Source organism: Melozone crissalis, unplaced genomic scaffold (genome assembly GCF_028551555.1).
Source record: "Melozone crissalis strain CALT ecotype California unplaced genomic scaffold, PUWL_Pcris_2 ptg000129l_1, whole genome shotgun sequence".
Lineage (NCBI taxonomy): Eukaryota > Metazoa > Chordata > Aves > Passeriformes > Passerellidae > Melozone > Melozone crissalis.
This window is the reverse complement of record NW_026535903.1, coordinates 615,342-627,692: the sequence shown is the minus strand read 5'-3', so window position 1 is coordinate 627,692 and position 12,351 is coordinate 615,342. Positions and strand designations below refer to the sequence as shown.

Below are 12,351 nucleotides of genomic sequence, written 5' to 3'. Positions count from 1 at the left end.
CTCCCTCCTGAGCCCCAGGGGCTGGGCAGCAGGGGCAGGGCAGCTCCCTGTGCTGCTGTCCAGGGGCTGTTTCTGTGTGAGGAACACGCGGTGCTGACCCTGGCAGGCTCTGAGAGCAGCCTGGGCTGAGCAGGGCTCGGGGAGGCCTCTCCTGTAGCTGCAGCCTGGCAGCACTCCAGGCCCTCTGCTCCTGGCTCTGCCAAACCAGCAGCTTCCCTCTCCTCAGCACTAAAATATTCCCTTGCATCTCTGCCTTGCCCCCCCTTCCCCTTTCAGCAGTCGGTTCCCTCCTTCCCCTTCTCCTCCCGATGAAAAATGCATGATCCTGTCCCGTGCCACAGGGAGCTGTGCCAAGTCAGGGTTTCCTCCTTCCATTTTCACTTTCTCCACGTGGATCCTCTCAGAGTGACCCCAGGAGTGGGGCCTGAGCTGTGTCAGCCCAGCCCTGAGTTCCCCTGTGCTCCCAGGGGCTGCTCTGCAGCCTGGGCTGCCTCTGGTGGCACACACAAATTCCTGGGGAGCTTCAGTGGGGCACAGAGGTGGCTGCTCTGGCTCCTGCCCACACAGGGCTCCCATTTCCTGCTGTCTGTGGCACTCTGGCAGTGCCAGAGGCTTCCCTGCCCTGCCCCTTGTCTGGTGCAGCCCCCAGGAAGGGCTTGAGCTTCATCTGGCTTCTCAAATGGAAACAAGGTGGGAGAAAAATGAGAAATGAAAGGTTTGTGCATTATTGGAGGAAGGAATGTGTGTGTTGTGGTTCTCACTGTGCTTTTCTTGTCTCCCTTTCAGTCGTGCCAGGCTGACCTGGTGAAGGACAATGGGCACAAGTATTTCCTCTCAGTCCTGGCAGATCCCTACATGCCAGTAAGGACCAGTCACATTTATTCAGGCTCTTGGGCATTTCCTTGCCTGTTTTAGCTGGTGTGCTGCAGTTCTGGTGCCATGTGGGGCTGCCTCCCCTGCAGTGGCACCCAGAGCTGGGCTGTGGGCACGGGCACCACCCAGCCAGGGCTGTACAAACTCCTTGGGGTTCTCAAAACAGGGTCCCTGGGGGTGCAGCTGGGGCAGGGAACAGCCCCACAGCTCTGGCAATTCCCTCTGCAGCAGCTGGGTTCCCATAAGGGTGTTTGGGGTCTCCCCAGAGCTGGCTGGGAGCATGCTGGGGTGTAGCAGGGCCAAGAAAGGGGAAGGAAAGCTGGGATTTTCTCACTCTTTCCCATGGCACAGCCTGCTCTGGGGGTGATGCCCTGTTGGAGGGTGGGCTGTGGCTGTTCTGCCCCCAGCTCAGCTCAGTCTGTGCTGTTTTCAGGCTGAGCACAGGACCATGACAGCGTTCATCCTGGCTGTGATTGTCAACAACTACAACACGGGGCAGGTGAGTCCCAGAGCCCTTCCCTCATCATCCTCTGCCACCTCTCTGTGCCTCCTGCCCTGGCTTTTTGCAGCTGTCCTGGCTTGCACTAAACCTGAGCTTGGAAACAGAACCGGGACGTTGGTTTTTGTTATTTCTGTGTGGATGAAGAGAAGAACTGGCCTGGAGATGTGACAGGCATTCTGTAGCCAGCACCTGGCAGTGGGGGACAAGGACAGGGTCCCTGCACGGCCCCTGGCACAGGAAGGGTTCTGGTGCTGTCCTGATGGCTGGGAATGCTCTGTGCATTGAGCCATAAACCCCGGGGCTCTCACAGGTGCAAGGAACGTTTCCAAAGAGGAAAAACCCAGCTTTATGCATTGCAGAAAGCATTGTAATGCTCAACTATCTCATCAGCTCTAGCTGCCTTTCCCTTCGTGCTGCTGGTGTCTGTAACAAAATCAGTCTGGAACCACGGAACGATTATTTTCTCTTGGCTTCCTGACTCCTTCAGAAACAGTCTGGTTGTGCGGGGACGGGGTGGGAAGCTGTCATCCCAAACAAAAGCTCGGTTTGTGTTGCAGGAGGCGTGCCTGCAGGGGAACCTGATAGCGATCTGCCTGGAGCAGCTGAACGATCCCCACCCGCTCCTCAGGCAGTGGGTGGCCATTTGTCTGGGCAGGATCTGGCAGAACTTCGACTCAGCCCGGTGGTGTGGAGTGAGAGACAGCGCCCATGAGAAGCTCTACAGCCTCCTGTCGGACCCAATCCCAGAGGTAAAACTCCAGCTCTCCCGTGAGCCCCACTGGAGCTGGCAGGGCTGGAGTTCTGCAGAGCAGGGCACTCTGGGCTTTGGGGTTGTGTGTCTGGTTCAGAGAAGGAGCTTGCTGCTGTTTCTGCAAGGTCATGTAAATCAAACAAGCCCAGAAATCAAAATTTATCTCCCTAGGAGAGGAAATGCAGAGGGAGTTCACAGAGCCCCAAAGCCCTGGGACCTGGGCACTGCAGTGCCATGGTTTTTGCTTCCTTGCTAACAGAAGCTGTTAAAAATGTGGTCCCCGAACTCACTGTGTTTTGCAAAAATCCCTCTAGTCTTTCTGTCCCAGTAAGAAAACTCTTCTCCCCTGCTCGTTGTGGAAATGCATCTTTAATTGGCTGTGGTTTACCTCTGTGGCACTCCCAGGAGAGGAGGGATTGTGCAGGGCCTGGCAGTGACTGACAGAGCCCCGCACACCCAGCACACCCTGGGAGAAGGGAGCTGAGATAGACAGCTCTGATAACGTGCAGGGATTGGGGATGAGATCCCCTCCACATCCTGCATCCTCCTCTTCTTGTCCCTGGCCCCGTCCTCCCCACTTTCAGAGCAGTGTTTCTGCACAGGTGAGGTGGCTTTCCAAAGCTCTCCCTGATTTTTCTCCATTTTTCCATCATCTAAGCCCATAACTGAAGACTGTAGTCAGCACTCCTGTAAAAGATCCACATCCCAACAGGAGCTGTGTGTACCTTATTCCTGTTAATTGGTATTCAAGGCAGCACCAACTGGAAGAGCCACCCATGGGAAGGTCACTGAGTACTCTGGGAAATTAACCATATCCTGCATCTGTGGATGCTTAAAACTGAGTTTGCTGAGGCTGCTGGGGCTGCTGCTCCCCAGGGGCTCCCCTGGCCCAGCAGCTCAGGTGTGACAGTGCTCACAGGGGTCCCAGGATGAGGGAAGAGATGAGGATCGGACTCCATGTTTCAGAAGGCTGATTTATTATTTTGTGATATATATTATATTCAAACTATACTAAAAGAATAGAAGAAAGGATTTCATCAGAAGGCTAGATAAGAATAGAAAAGGAATGAATAACAGAGGCTTGTGACTGACCGAGACAGTCCAGACAGCTGGGCTGTGATTGGCCATTAATTAGAAACAACCACATGAGACCAATCACAGATGCACCCGTTGCATTCCACAGCAGCAGACAATCACTGTTTACGTTTTGTTCCTGAGGCCTCTCAGCTCCTCACGAGAAGAAATCTTAAAGAAAGGATTTTTCATAAAACGTGTCGGTGACACTCAGGTTTGCAGCACTGACCCAGCAGCCCAGGTGTGCAGTGCTGCTGTGTGTGGGGATAACTGAGACCCAGAGGGACAGGCAGGGCTGTTCTTTGTGCCCCCAGGTTCGCTGTGCTGCTGTTTTTGCCCTGGGCACCTTCGTGGGGAACTCTGCGGAGCGCACGGACCACTCGACCACCATCGACCACAACGTGGCCATGATGCTGGCCCAGCTCATCAACGATGGCAGCCCCATGGTGCGCAAGGTGAGGGCATCTGCGGCTCTCCTTCAGCTGGGAACCGTGCTGGGGCTGAGCCCTGGGGCTGCCCCTGCTCCCTGAGGCACGGCCTGTGCGGGGAATGAGGGAGCTCTGGCCAGGGAAAAGCCTCCCTGCCTTTAAACCCCTCGCAGGGGCTCTCCTGTGGTAGCAAACCCCAGCCAGGTAATAATTATTGACTCCATCATCCAGAAGGAATGTAAGATGCTTTATTGTTAGAAATCTACAGTTCTTCTAGAAACAGTGGTGGAACTAAGACCTGGTTGGTCTCAAAGTGAAAATTTTTCACACGCTATTGGTGGCCATCAATAACACACTCTAGAGAACCATATCTATAAACAGTGGTTGCACAAAGAGAGATAATAATTGTTTGAATTCTTTTCCTCCAAGTTTCTCACAGCTTCTACCCAGCTTCCCAGGATTTTTGTGGGAAAGTCTGTGCCTGCTCTCTGTGGCCAGAGAGCTGCTGCCACCCTCCCCAGCTTTGGGAGAGCTACAGTTTCTGAGGCACCATCGTACATCAATAGTACATTAAATGGTTTTTGACATTCTGGATTGTTTTTGAGGGCTGTTCTGAAGTGTCCTAATGTTTGTGTTTACTTTAGTGGAACATCAACACCCTGGCAGTTGTCAGCAGCATTGCAAAGATTCATTTCTGTTGTCTCGTTCCAGCATTTAATCAGTTTAATTCAGGAGGGAGCTGCGTGTCACACGGAATGCTCTGGGAGATTCATAAATCTCTCCTTGGGAGATCAGTCCCTGAGCAGAGACAGCAGCCAAAGGCAGCTCTGTCTCCTGCCTGCTGTTCCCAGGGGCCTCCTGGAGGGTCCAGCCGTGCCATGGGGGCTCAGTGCCCCCAGCCCTGGCACAGCCCTGGCTCTGAGGGAGGCACACACACCCCGTGGGCTGGGCCAGGCCAGTGGCATTTTATCGGTCTGACAGAATCAGCCACAAACCCCAGGGTGGTTTGGGCTGGAAGGGACCCTAAAGCTCCCCTCATGCCAAGCCCTGCTGTCCTGGGCAGGGACAGCTCCCCTAGGGCAGCTGCTCCAAAGGGAGGGAGCCGGGTAGGAAAGGCTGTGAGGAATCAGGTGTGAGACACAGCCCTCTGCCTTTCTGCAGCTCAGCCCTTGAATTGAGGGAGAATTTCCACCCTGAGGGAGAATTTCCCTGCAGTCACACCAGCAGTGTGGGTCAGTGTTTGCCCTCAGTCCCCTGTTTCTCATGAGATGTTTCTTGTGCTCTTTCCCCAGGAGCTGGTGGTGGCCCTGAGTCACCTGGTGGTTCAGTACGAGAGCAACTTCTGCACCGTGGCCTTGCAGTTCATAGAGGAGGAGAAGAATTACCCTCTCCCTTCTCCAGCTGCTCCAGGTGGGGCTGGGCTTTGGCTGGCCAGGAGATCCAGGGCTGGAAGTACTTGGGGATTATTTAAGGAGTTTCCCATCACAGTGAGCTTCTTGTGGGTGGGGGTTTATTAAAGAGCCCTGTTGTGTCATGATGGGTGACAAGGAGGGGAAACCTGGTGTCTGTTGAGCCCTGTGAGATGTTACACTGGAGAAATCCATCCTGCACTGAGTCCCCACCTCAGCCTTGGCTGCAGCTCACCAGGAGCCCCTGCCCATGCAGAGAGAGGCTGCTCAAGGCAGCACAGGCTCATCTTCTCTCTCCCCTCTGGAGCCACACGTGAACGTTCAGCGTCACAGTGACCTGCTGAGAGCTCCAGCACACCCTGAACCAGCCCTGCTGCTGGGAGGGCCAGGCAAGGAGGGGAAGAGCTCTGAGCCTGTGGCCCCATCCCTTTTGTTGTGTCTGAGGCTTTGTGTGAGGAGTGAGATGTCCTGGTGAAGTTGTCTCTGACCTCACCTTTCCTTTAGATGTAAACTGCAGTGGGAATCTTGAAGGATAACAGGAGGATGTTGGAGACCAGGCTGTGTGCTGTCTGCACAGAGTGGTTTGCTCTCCCTGTCCTGTGCATAACTGAATCGTATTGGAAAATGAGCTCCTCCCCATTTGCTGCAGGAGATAAACACTGCATGTTTACAGGGCTTTCCACAGGGCTTTTCCTGATCCAAAACAATCCTGAAGTGGGACACTCTGGGAGCACTGGGCCCCCACCACAGAGCAGCCACTCTGCAGGGAAACAGAGCAGCTCCTCTGAGCCCACGGGACTTTAATATGATTTAAATCAGGCCTGAAATTTGGTCAGGAAACCAGAATTTTCATAGCTCCTGATGATGAGCAAATGCAGGGGGGTTTGATGAGCAGCAGCAGAGAGGAGCTGGCCAAGGCTGCCTCAGGCTGTCCTGCCACAGGGGCTGGGCAGTGGCAGAGAGGAGTCACCAGGGCCCCTGGGAGGCCCTGGCAGGGCTGGGCTCACCTGGCCTTGTTGGATGTCCCAAACTGCCCTCCTGGACAGCAGATGTGGGATCCATGCTGGATCCATGGCCATAGCGTGTTCCCTTTTAGCCTGACAGAGAATGCCAAACTCTGTGCACATCAGGGCTGTTTTAATGACCCATTTGCATCAGTCTGACAGACTCAGAATCAGCCACAGAACCCCAGGGTGGTTTGGGCTGGAAGGGACCCTAAAGCTCAGCTCATTCCAAGCCCTGCTGTCCTAGGCAGGACACCTCCCATAGGGCAGGGAGGTTAGTGGGGCACTGACCCAGCTTTGGGGCTGGCTTTGGTGCCAGCCATGGCCTTGCAGGGTCCTGGCATTTCAGTCTTGGAAAAACCCAGCAAAGTTTGAAATTTTCAGGTTGGTTACCCCAACCAGGGCGAGTGGCCATTTCCCAGGGGAAACAAAGCCACAAAGCCATTTCCTCAGGGGCTGGGTGTCACTCACACGTGGCACGGGGGCTCTGAGGCCAGCTCAGCATCACCGCTGCTCCTGCCTTGCCTTGCAGAGGGCGGGAGCCTGACCCCGGTGCGGGACGGGCCCTGCACGCCGCGGCTGCGCTCCGTCAGCTCCTACGGCAACATCCGCGCCGTCACCAGCGCCAGGAGCCTCAACAAGAGCCTGCAGAACCTCAGCCTCACCGAGGAGAGTAAGGCAGCTCCCTGGGCCCCTGGGCCAGCCAGGGAATGTCCTGTGCCAGCCAGGGAATGTCCCCTGTGCCAGCCAGGGAACCTGCCCTGTGCCCCCTGTGCCAGCCAGGGAACCTGCCCTGTGCCCCCTGTGCCAGCCAGGGAACCTGCCCTGCCCCTGTGCCAGCCAGGGAACCTGCCCTGTGCCCCCTGTGCCAGCCAGGGAACCTGCCCTGTGCCCCCTGTGCCAGCCAGGGAATCTCCCCTGCCCCCGTGCACAGCCCAGGCTGCAGCTGGCGCTTCATCCCAAACTGTCCAGCTCCCAGGACCTGGATGAGGAGCCCACTCATAATTAGTTGCAATTTTCTGGTCATTAGCATTGATTTTCTCAGTGTTTGAGGACTGAAAATGTGCCTTCTGGCTTCTGAGCATAAGTGGGTTTTTAACTCAATTTTTCGCCCGTTCTGTGTTTAATCCTTCAGTGTGAAAAGGGGGAATTGTGGCTTTGCCCCCTGGGTGAGGGGTTTCCTTCCCTGAGCGTGGCAGGATTTAGGGAAGGGCTGTTTTGTCTGGGTGAGAATGGTTCTCCTGCCAGTCCTGGTTGCAGCACCTGCTGTTGTGTCCTGGCAGCTGGGAGCTCCGTGGCCTTTTCCCCTGGGAACCTGAGCACGAGCAGCAGCGCCAGCAGCACGCTGGGCAGCCCCGAGAACGAGGAGTACATCCTGTCCTTCGAGACCATCGACAAGATGAGAAGAGTCAGCTCCTACTCGTCCCTCAACTCCCTCATCGGTGAGCAAATCCTCCCTGCCCTGTCCTGCCCTGCCCTGCCCTGGGGCTCCAGCACACTGCCCTCCCTGCCCGGTGTGCCCGGGTCACCCAGCACAGGGGTGGCACTGGCAGCTGCTGGCTCCAGGTCTGAGCTGCTCTGAAATCCCCTTGGGAATTCAGGCACAAAAGCGTGGGGGCCACAACAGCTTGGCTTTGAAGCACCTGTAGCTTTTCAAACAGTCTGAGCCGTTCTGGCACGGCATCACAGGCACCATGCAGAAGGACCTGGCTTTTGGAATGGCCTCCTTCCAGGGAAAGCAGCATGCACGGGGAAATGCTGGGGGAAGGCTCTGTGTTCCCTCTCTAATCACTAAATGGGCCCATATTTCACAAATCAGTGCAAAGAGAGTAACTCAGGGAGAAATCACCTTTGCCATGACCAAAGAAACATTTTCCCTGCTCTGTTTTCTGGGAGAATTAATGGTGATTTGGCTCTCCCCAGCTGAAAGATTCAGGGATTGTAATTACTGAGCCCCTGTGGCAGTTTAAAATCATGAGTTCATTAGGAACTTGATCAGTTAATTTGCTTTTGATTATCAGTAATGACATTGGATCTTCTGAAGCATGGCAGGGATGTCAGGAAATTTCTCTCCATCTTGAGCTAGGACTGGAGTTTTCCCATTTCCAGTGATGGCTGGTGTGTGTCTCACCAGAGCTGTGCAGCACAGCTGGAAAGGGCTCTGGAGGGGAGCTGGAGGTGGTGAGGGGAACTTTGGGAAGAGAGAGCAGCTCTCCAAGGCCTCCCTCATTCCTGATCCATCAAAGAGCTCAGGCCCAGCTGGAGCTTGGAGAAGTGTTTAAAATTCATGACTCGCACAGAATCCCATTACCTCCCCATTTGCCTGCTGCAAGCCAGGCTTTTCTCATTCCTTCTGAGGCATCACCATCCTCCAGCCCTGTCTCCTGCTCCCCCAGGAGAGGTGCCACCAGCCCCAGCCACCCCCTCAGCTCTGCAGCCCGGGCTAACCCTGCTCCTTAATGTGCCTTGGGCTGCTGCAGGGAGCAGAGACCTGGGCTGAGGGAGTGCAGTGCTCTGCTCTTGTCCTCTGAGAGGGGAAATGGGGCTCTGGCTCTGCAGAAATGCCTCTGCCAGGGAGTGCAGTGCTCTGCTCTTGTCTCCTGAGAGAGAAAATGGGGCTCTGGCTCTGCAGAAATGCCTCTGCCTGGGAGTGCTGTGCTCTGCTCTTGCCTTCTGAGAGAGGATTTGGGGCTCTGGCTCTGCAGCAAGGCGTCTGAGATGGCCAGAGCAATGGAAGAGGTGTTTGGGGCATGTGGGGAGACTCCAAGTGGAGCAGGAATCTGGTGTGCAAGAGGGAAAGGAGAAATTTTCAGCCCCAGTTTGTGTTCTGTGCTCTGCATTCCTGTCCTAGGCTGATTCACTGATCCCAGAATTCCAGAATGGTTTGGGTTGGGAGGGACCCGAAAGCCCACCCAGTGCCACCCCTGCCATGGCAGGGACACCTTCCCCTGTGCTCCAAGCCCTGTCCAGGCTGTTCTTGGACCCTTCCAAGATCCAGGAGCAGCCACAACCTCCTTTGCTCCTCTCTGGCAGCTTTAGGAGCTTGGCATGTGAGAGATTGTTCTGGATCAGCCTCTGCACTGGCACTGAGGCACAATCCAATGGACTTCTTCCCCAAAACTTGAGGAGAACCTCTCCATTCCTCCTTGTCCCAATTTACGAGCAGCTCCTTGGCTAGCTGTGGGCCAAATGTGCCCATTGTGGCTCCCCAAATGCCACCACACAGGCTCTGAGCCGAGCTCTGTGTTCTCTGGCAGCTGCTCCTTGGCCAGACAGGCCAGCACCAGGAGAGACATTTATTTCTGGCCCACTTTTCCAGCTGGCAAGAGGCAGTTTGTGGTTAGTCAACAAAGACATCATTTTGGAAGGGAAGCTGAGCCTTGCTGCTTTTCCACACAGCCACTCATTAATCTTGGTGTCCTGGAAATGTTCAGCTTTAGGATAGGAAAAGGGATGGAATTAAGATGGGGGTTTGCATACCTCGAGGCTGATTATTCATATCCAAACTGCTCCATGAAAGCCTTTGTCCCACACAGAGCTTGGCTGGAAAGATTATCTTAAGGAGTGATCAAAGAAGGAGGAAAATAAATCTGGGAGCCATGAAATGCTGGGGAATTGTTGTCTGCTCCAGCAGCAGAGGCTGGGGGTGGAGAGCTGTTTGCCACTTGCCAGGGTGTGCCTCAGTGAGGGCGGAGGTGGCTGCAGCGAGGATGAGGATGAGGATGAGGAGGGCAGAGGGGGAGGTGGACACTGAGGTGCAGGAAGCAGAGAACTGGGGCAGGGCAGCCTCCTGCTCTGTGTTAATGAGAGGAGCTGGTCAGCCAGCAGTGTGTGCAGCTGGGAACAGGCACAGCAGCAAAACCCAGGGGTTTGGGTGAGGTTTGGGAATGGGAACTGCTGCTCAGTTTGGGGCTGCTCAGAGGGGGCTGTGTCCCTGCTGGTGGTGCCTGCCGTGGGGAGTTCCTTCTGCTGAGCTGCTCCTGAGGAGCACGGGGAGCTGCAGCTCTGCCCAGGGTCAGGCTGAGCTCAGGAGGGCTCAGGGGCTGGGCTGTGCCTGCAGGGAGCAGAGCTGGGGGGATTTGGGGCGTCCCCTTCACCCAGGGTCCCTCCTGGAGGAGGGTTCATGGCATGCACACTGAGCACCTGTGGTTGGCACCGAGGAGAAGCGGCTCCCCACACCCTCAGGGCTGCTCAGCCTGGGATATTTCAGCTGCATTTCCCATTGCCTGTGTGCTGTGTGAGGGTTTCATTCTGGTCCCTGCCCAGGAGCTGAGCTGGGGCCAGGGGAGCAGCCTTGGTCTGGTTTTGCTGCCCCATCTGTGGGGCTTCAAACCACTGCAGAGATTTGTACAGGGGGTTGGAAAGAAGCTCTGTCCCAGGCTGGCAAAGCAAAGGGAATAAATAAAGGCACAGTAAAGCAGTGGGGTTTGCAGGCACTGCGCTCTCCCTGGAGCTGCTGGAGCCCAGCCTGGCCTCAGGGCTCATGGGCGAGCTGGACCCCACGTGTGCAGGGAAAATCCAGCTCAGGGAAAGGCAGGCAGTTTATTTTTGCCATTCTTAGCAGAGAAGGATGGTTTTGTAAACACGAGTCCACCTGCAAGGTGCACTGAGCTGGCTGGGAGTCGGTGACTAATTGCAGAGCTGTCTGCTTCCATCAGTGCCAGCCCTGCTCAGCTCCTGGTTTGCATCTCGGGGACACTTTGGGCACTGGGGCCCTAAAGGTGAGATGGAGCTGCTGTTGCTCCTGCTGCTCCCCTTCCCAGGGACTGGAGCTCAGGATCTGGCAGGGAGCAGTGCCAGAGGTGTCACTCCTGCTCTGTCAGGGAGCAGTGTCACAAGTGTCACTCCTGCTCTGGCAGTGGGGTGGTGGCAGCAGGAAAGAGCAGCAGCCCTGAGCCCCGGGTGCCTTTGGAGAAATTCCCTGTGTTCTCCTCAAAGGCTGCCAGGTGAAGGGGGAACTGCACTGGCACAGTTCTGCTGAAAGTCTGGTTTTTCCCTGACACTTAGATGTACAAAAAATGCCGCCGGGTTTCTCGCTCTGTGATCGAGGTGCTTACCAGGGCCCCTGGGAAATCAGCTGGGTGCCCCCCTCACTCTTCCCCCTCTCCCTTTGCTTTTACTCCCTTTTCAAGGGCTTTAAAGAATTGAAGGCATCCAGATTTCCCAGTGGCCCTTATGTAAGAGGCTGGAGTGTGGGAGGCAGAGCTCTGGGCACAGCTCTGGGCACACCTCAGACATTACCTGGCTGCTGCTTCACGAGCTGAGCCTTTCTTCCTCCCACACCTTGTAGCACTTTGCCTCTCTCCCTCCTTGTGCTTCATCCTTCCCCCTCCAGTTTTTCTTTGCTTGGTAATAGAAGCTTCCAGGATTTAACATTGTTATACATTTACAGCCTTTGCAATTTTACTGTATTATATAAATATTATACAATATTACATAAATATATGTTTATGGCCCTTACAATTTACAGCCTTATAGGAATTTACATTGTCAGAGGTTTTGCAGCCTTGCCAGCGCCCGAAGGGGCTCCAGGAGAGCTGGGGAGGGGATTTCCACAAGGGCCTGGAGTGCCAGGACAAGGGGGAATGGTTTCCATGGCCAGAGGGAAGGGTTACATGGGGTATTGGGGAGGAATCCTTCCCTGGGAGGGTGCCCAGAGAAGCTGTGGCTGCCCCTGGATCCCTGGCAGTGTCCTGGGATTGTCTCCTGGTTTGTCCCTGCCCTTCCCTGGGAGGGCTGGGATCAGCTGCAGGCTCTGCATGGTCACCCCCAGCACACAAACAGCGCGGTCCAGGTGCTCCCTTGTGAGATTCCCAGGTGCAAATGTCAGCAGACATCACTTGGAGCATCCTTTGGGTGGGACACAGCCCCTCTGCAGGGGGGTGGGAGGGAGGAGCTGGGTCTGGGGGCTGCCTTGGCCCTTTGCAGTGATCTGTCCCACTCTGGGCACCTGGGGCAGAGCAAGGTTCCCCCTTCAGCCCAAGGGCAGCCTGCAGCCCCCTGGAGCCCAGACCTGCTGTGCCCCAGCCTGCTGTGCTGCTGCAGGGACCAGGTGTGGCTGTGCCAGGTGAGGAGCTGCCTGGTGACCAAGGGGCCCTCTCCTCCCAACTTTATATTTATAGATGCCTCCAGAAACACGGGAGGAAAAGCAGTAACAGCTTGATCTGTCATTTAGCACTGATTGTGACTCATCTGAAATCTCTATTTTAGCTCTTTTTTGTTGTTAGTGCAACCACTTTAACATTGTCCAAATGGCTGCACTCCCAGCCGGGGCGTTGCACGATCAGGCGCCGGCAGGGTCGGAGGCAGA

At 55.5% G+C, this 12,351-nt stretch overlaps 1 protein-coding gene across 2 annotated transcripts in view; it reads left to right on the top strand.

Moving 5' to 3' along the window:
• Window positions 1–12,351, top strand: part of RPTOR (regulatory associated protein of MTOR complex 1) — a 104,924-nt gene that overhangs the window by 57,602 nt on the left and 34,971 nt on the right. For both annotated transcript variants that reach the window (XM_054293063.1, XM_054293062.1), the window contains exons 14-20: window positions 787–861; window positions 1,307–1,372; window positions 1,933–2,124; window positions 3,515–3,655; window positions 4,921–5,038; window positions 6,574–6,714; window positions 7,325–7,483. In XM_054293063.1, the coding sequence (XP_054149038.1) occupies window positions 787–861; window positions 1,307–1,372; window positions 1,933–2,124; window positions 3,515–3,655; window positions 4,921–5,038; window positions 6,574–6,714; window positions 7,325–7,483 (892 nt within the window). The remainder of the gene's footprint in view (window positions 1–786; window positions 862–1,306; window positions 1,373–1,932; window positions 2,125–3,514; window positions 3,656–4,920; window positions 5,039–6,573; window positions 6,715–7,324; window positions 7,484–12,351) is intronic.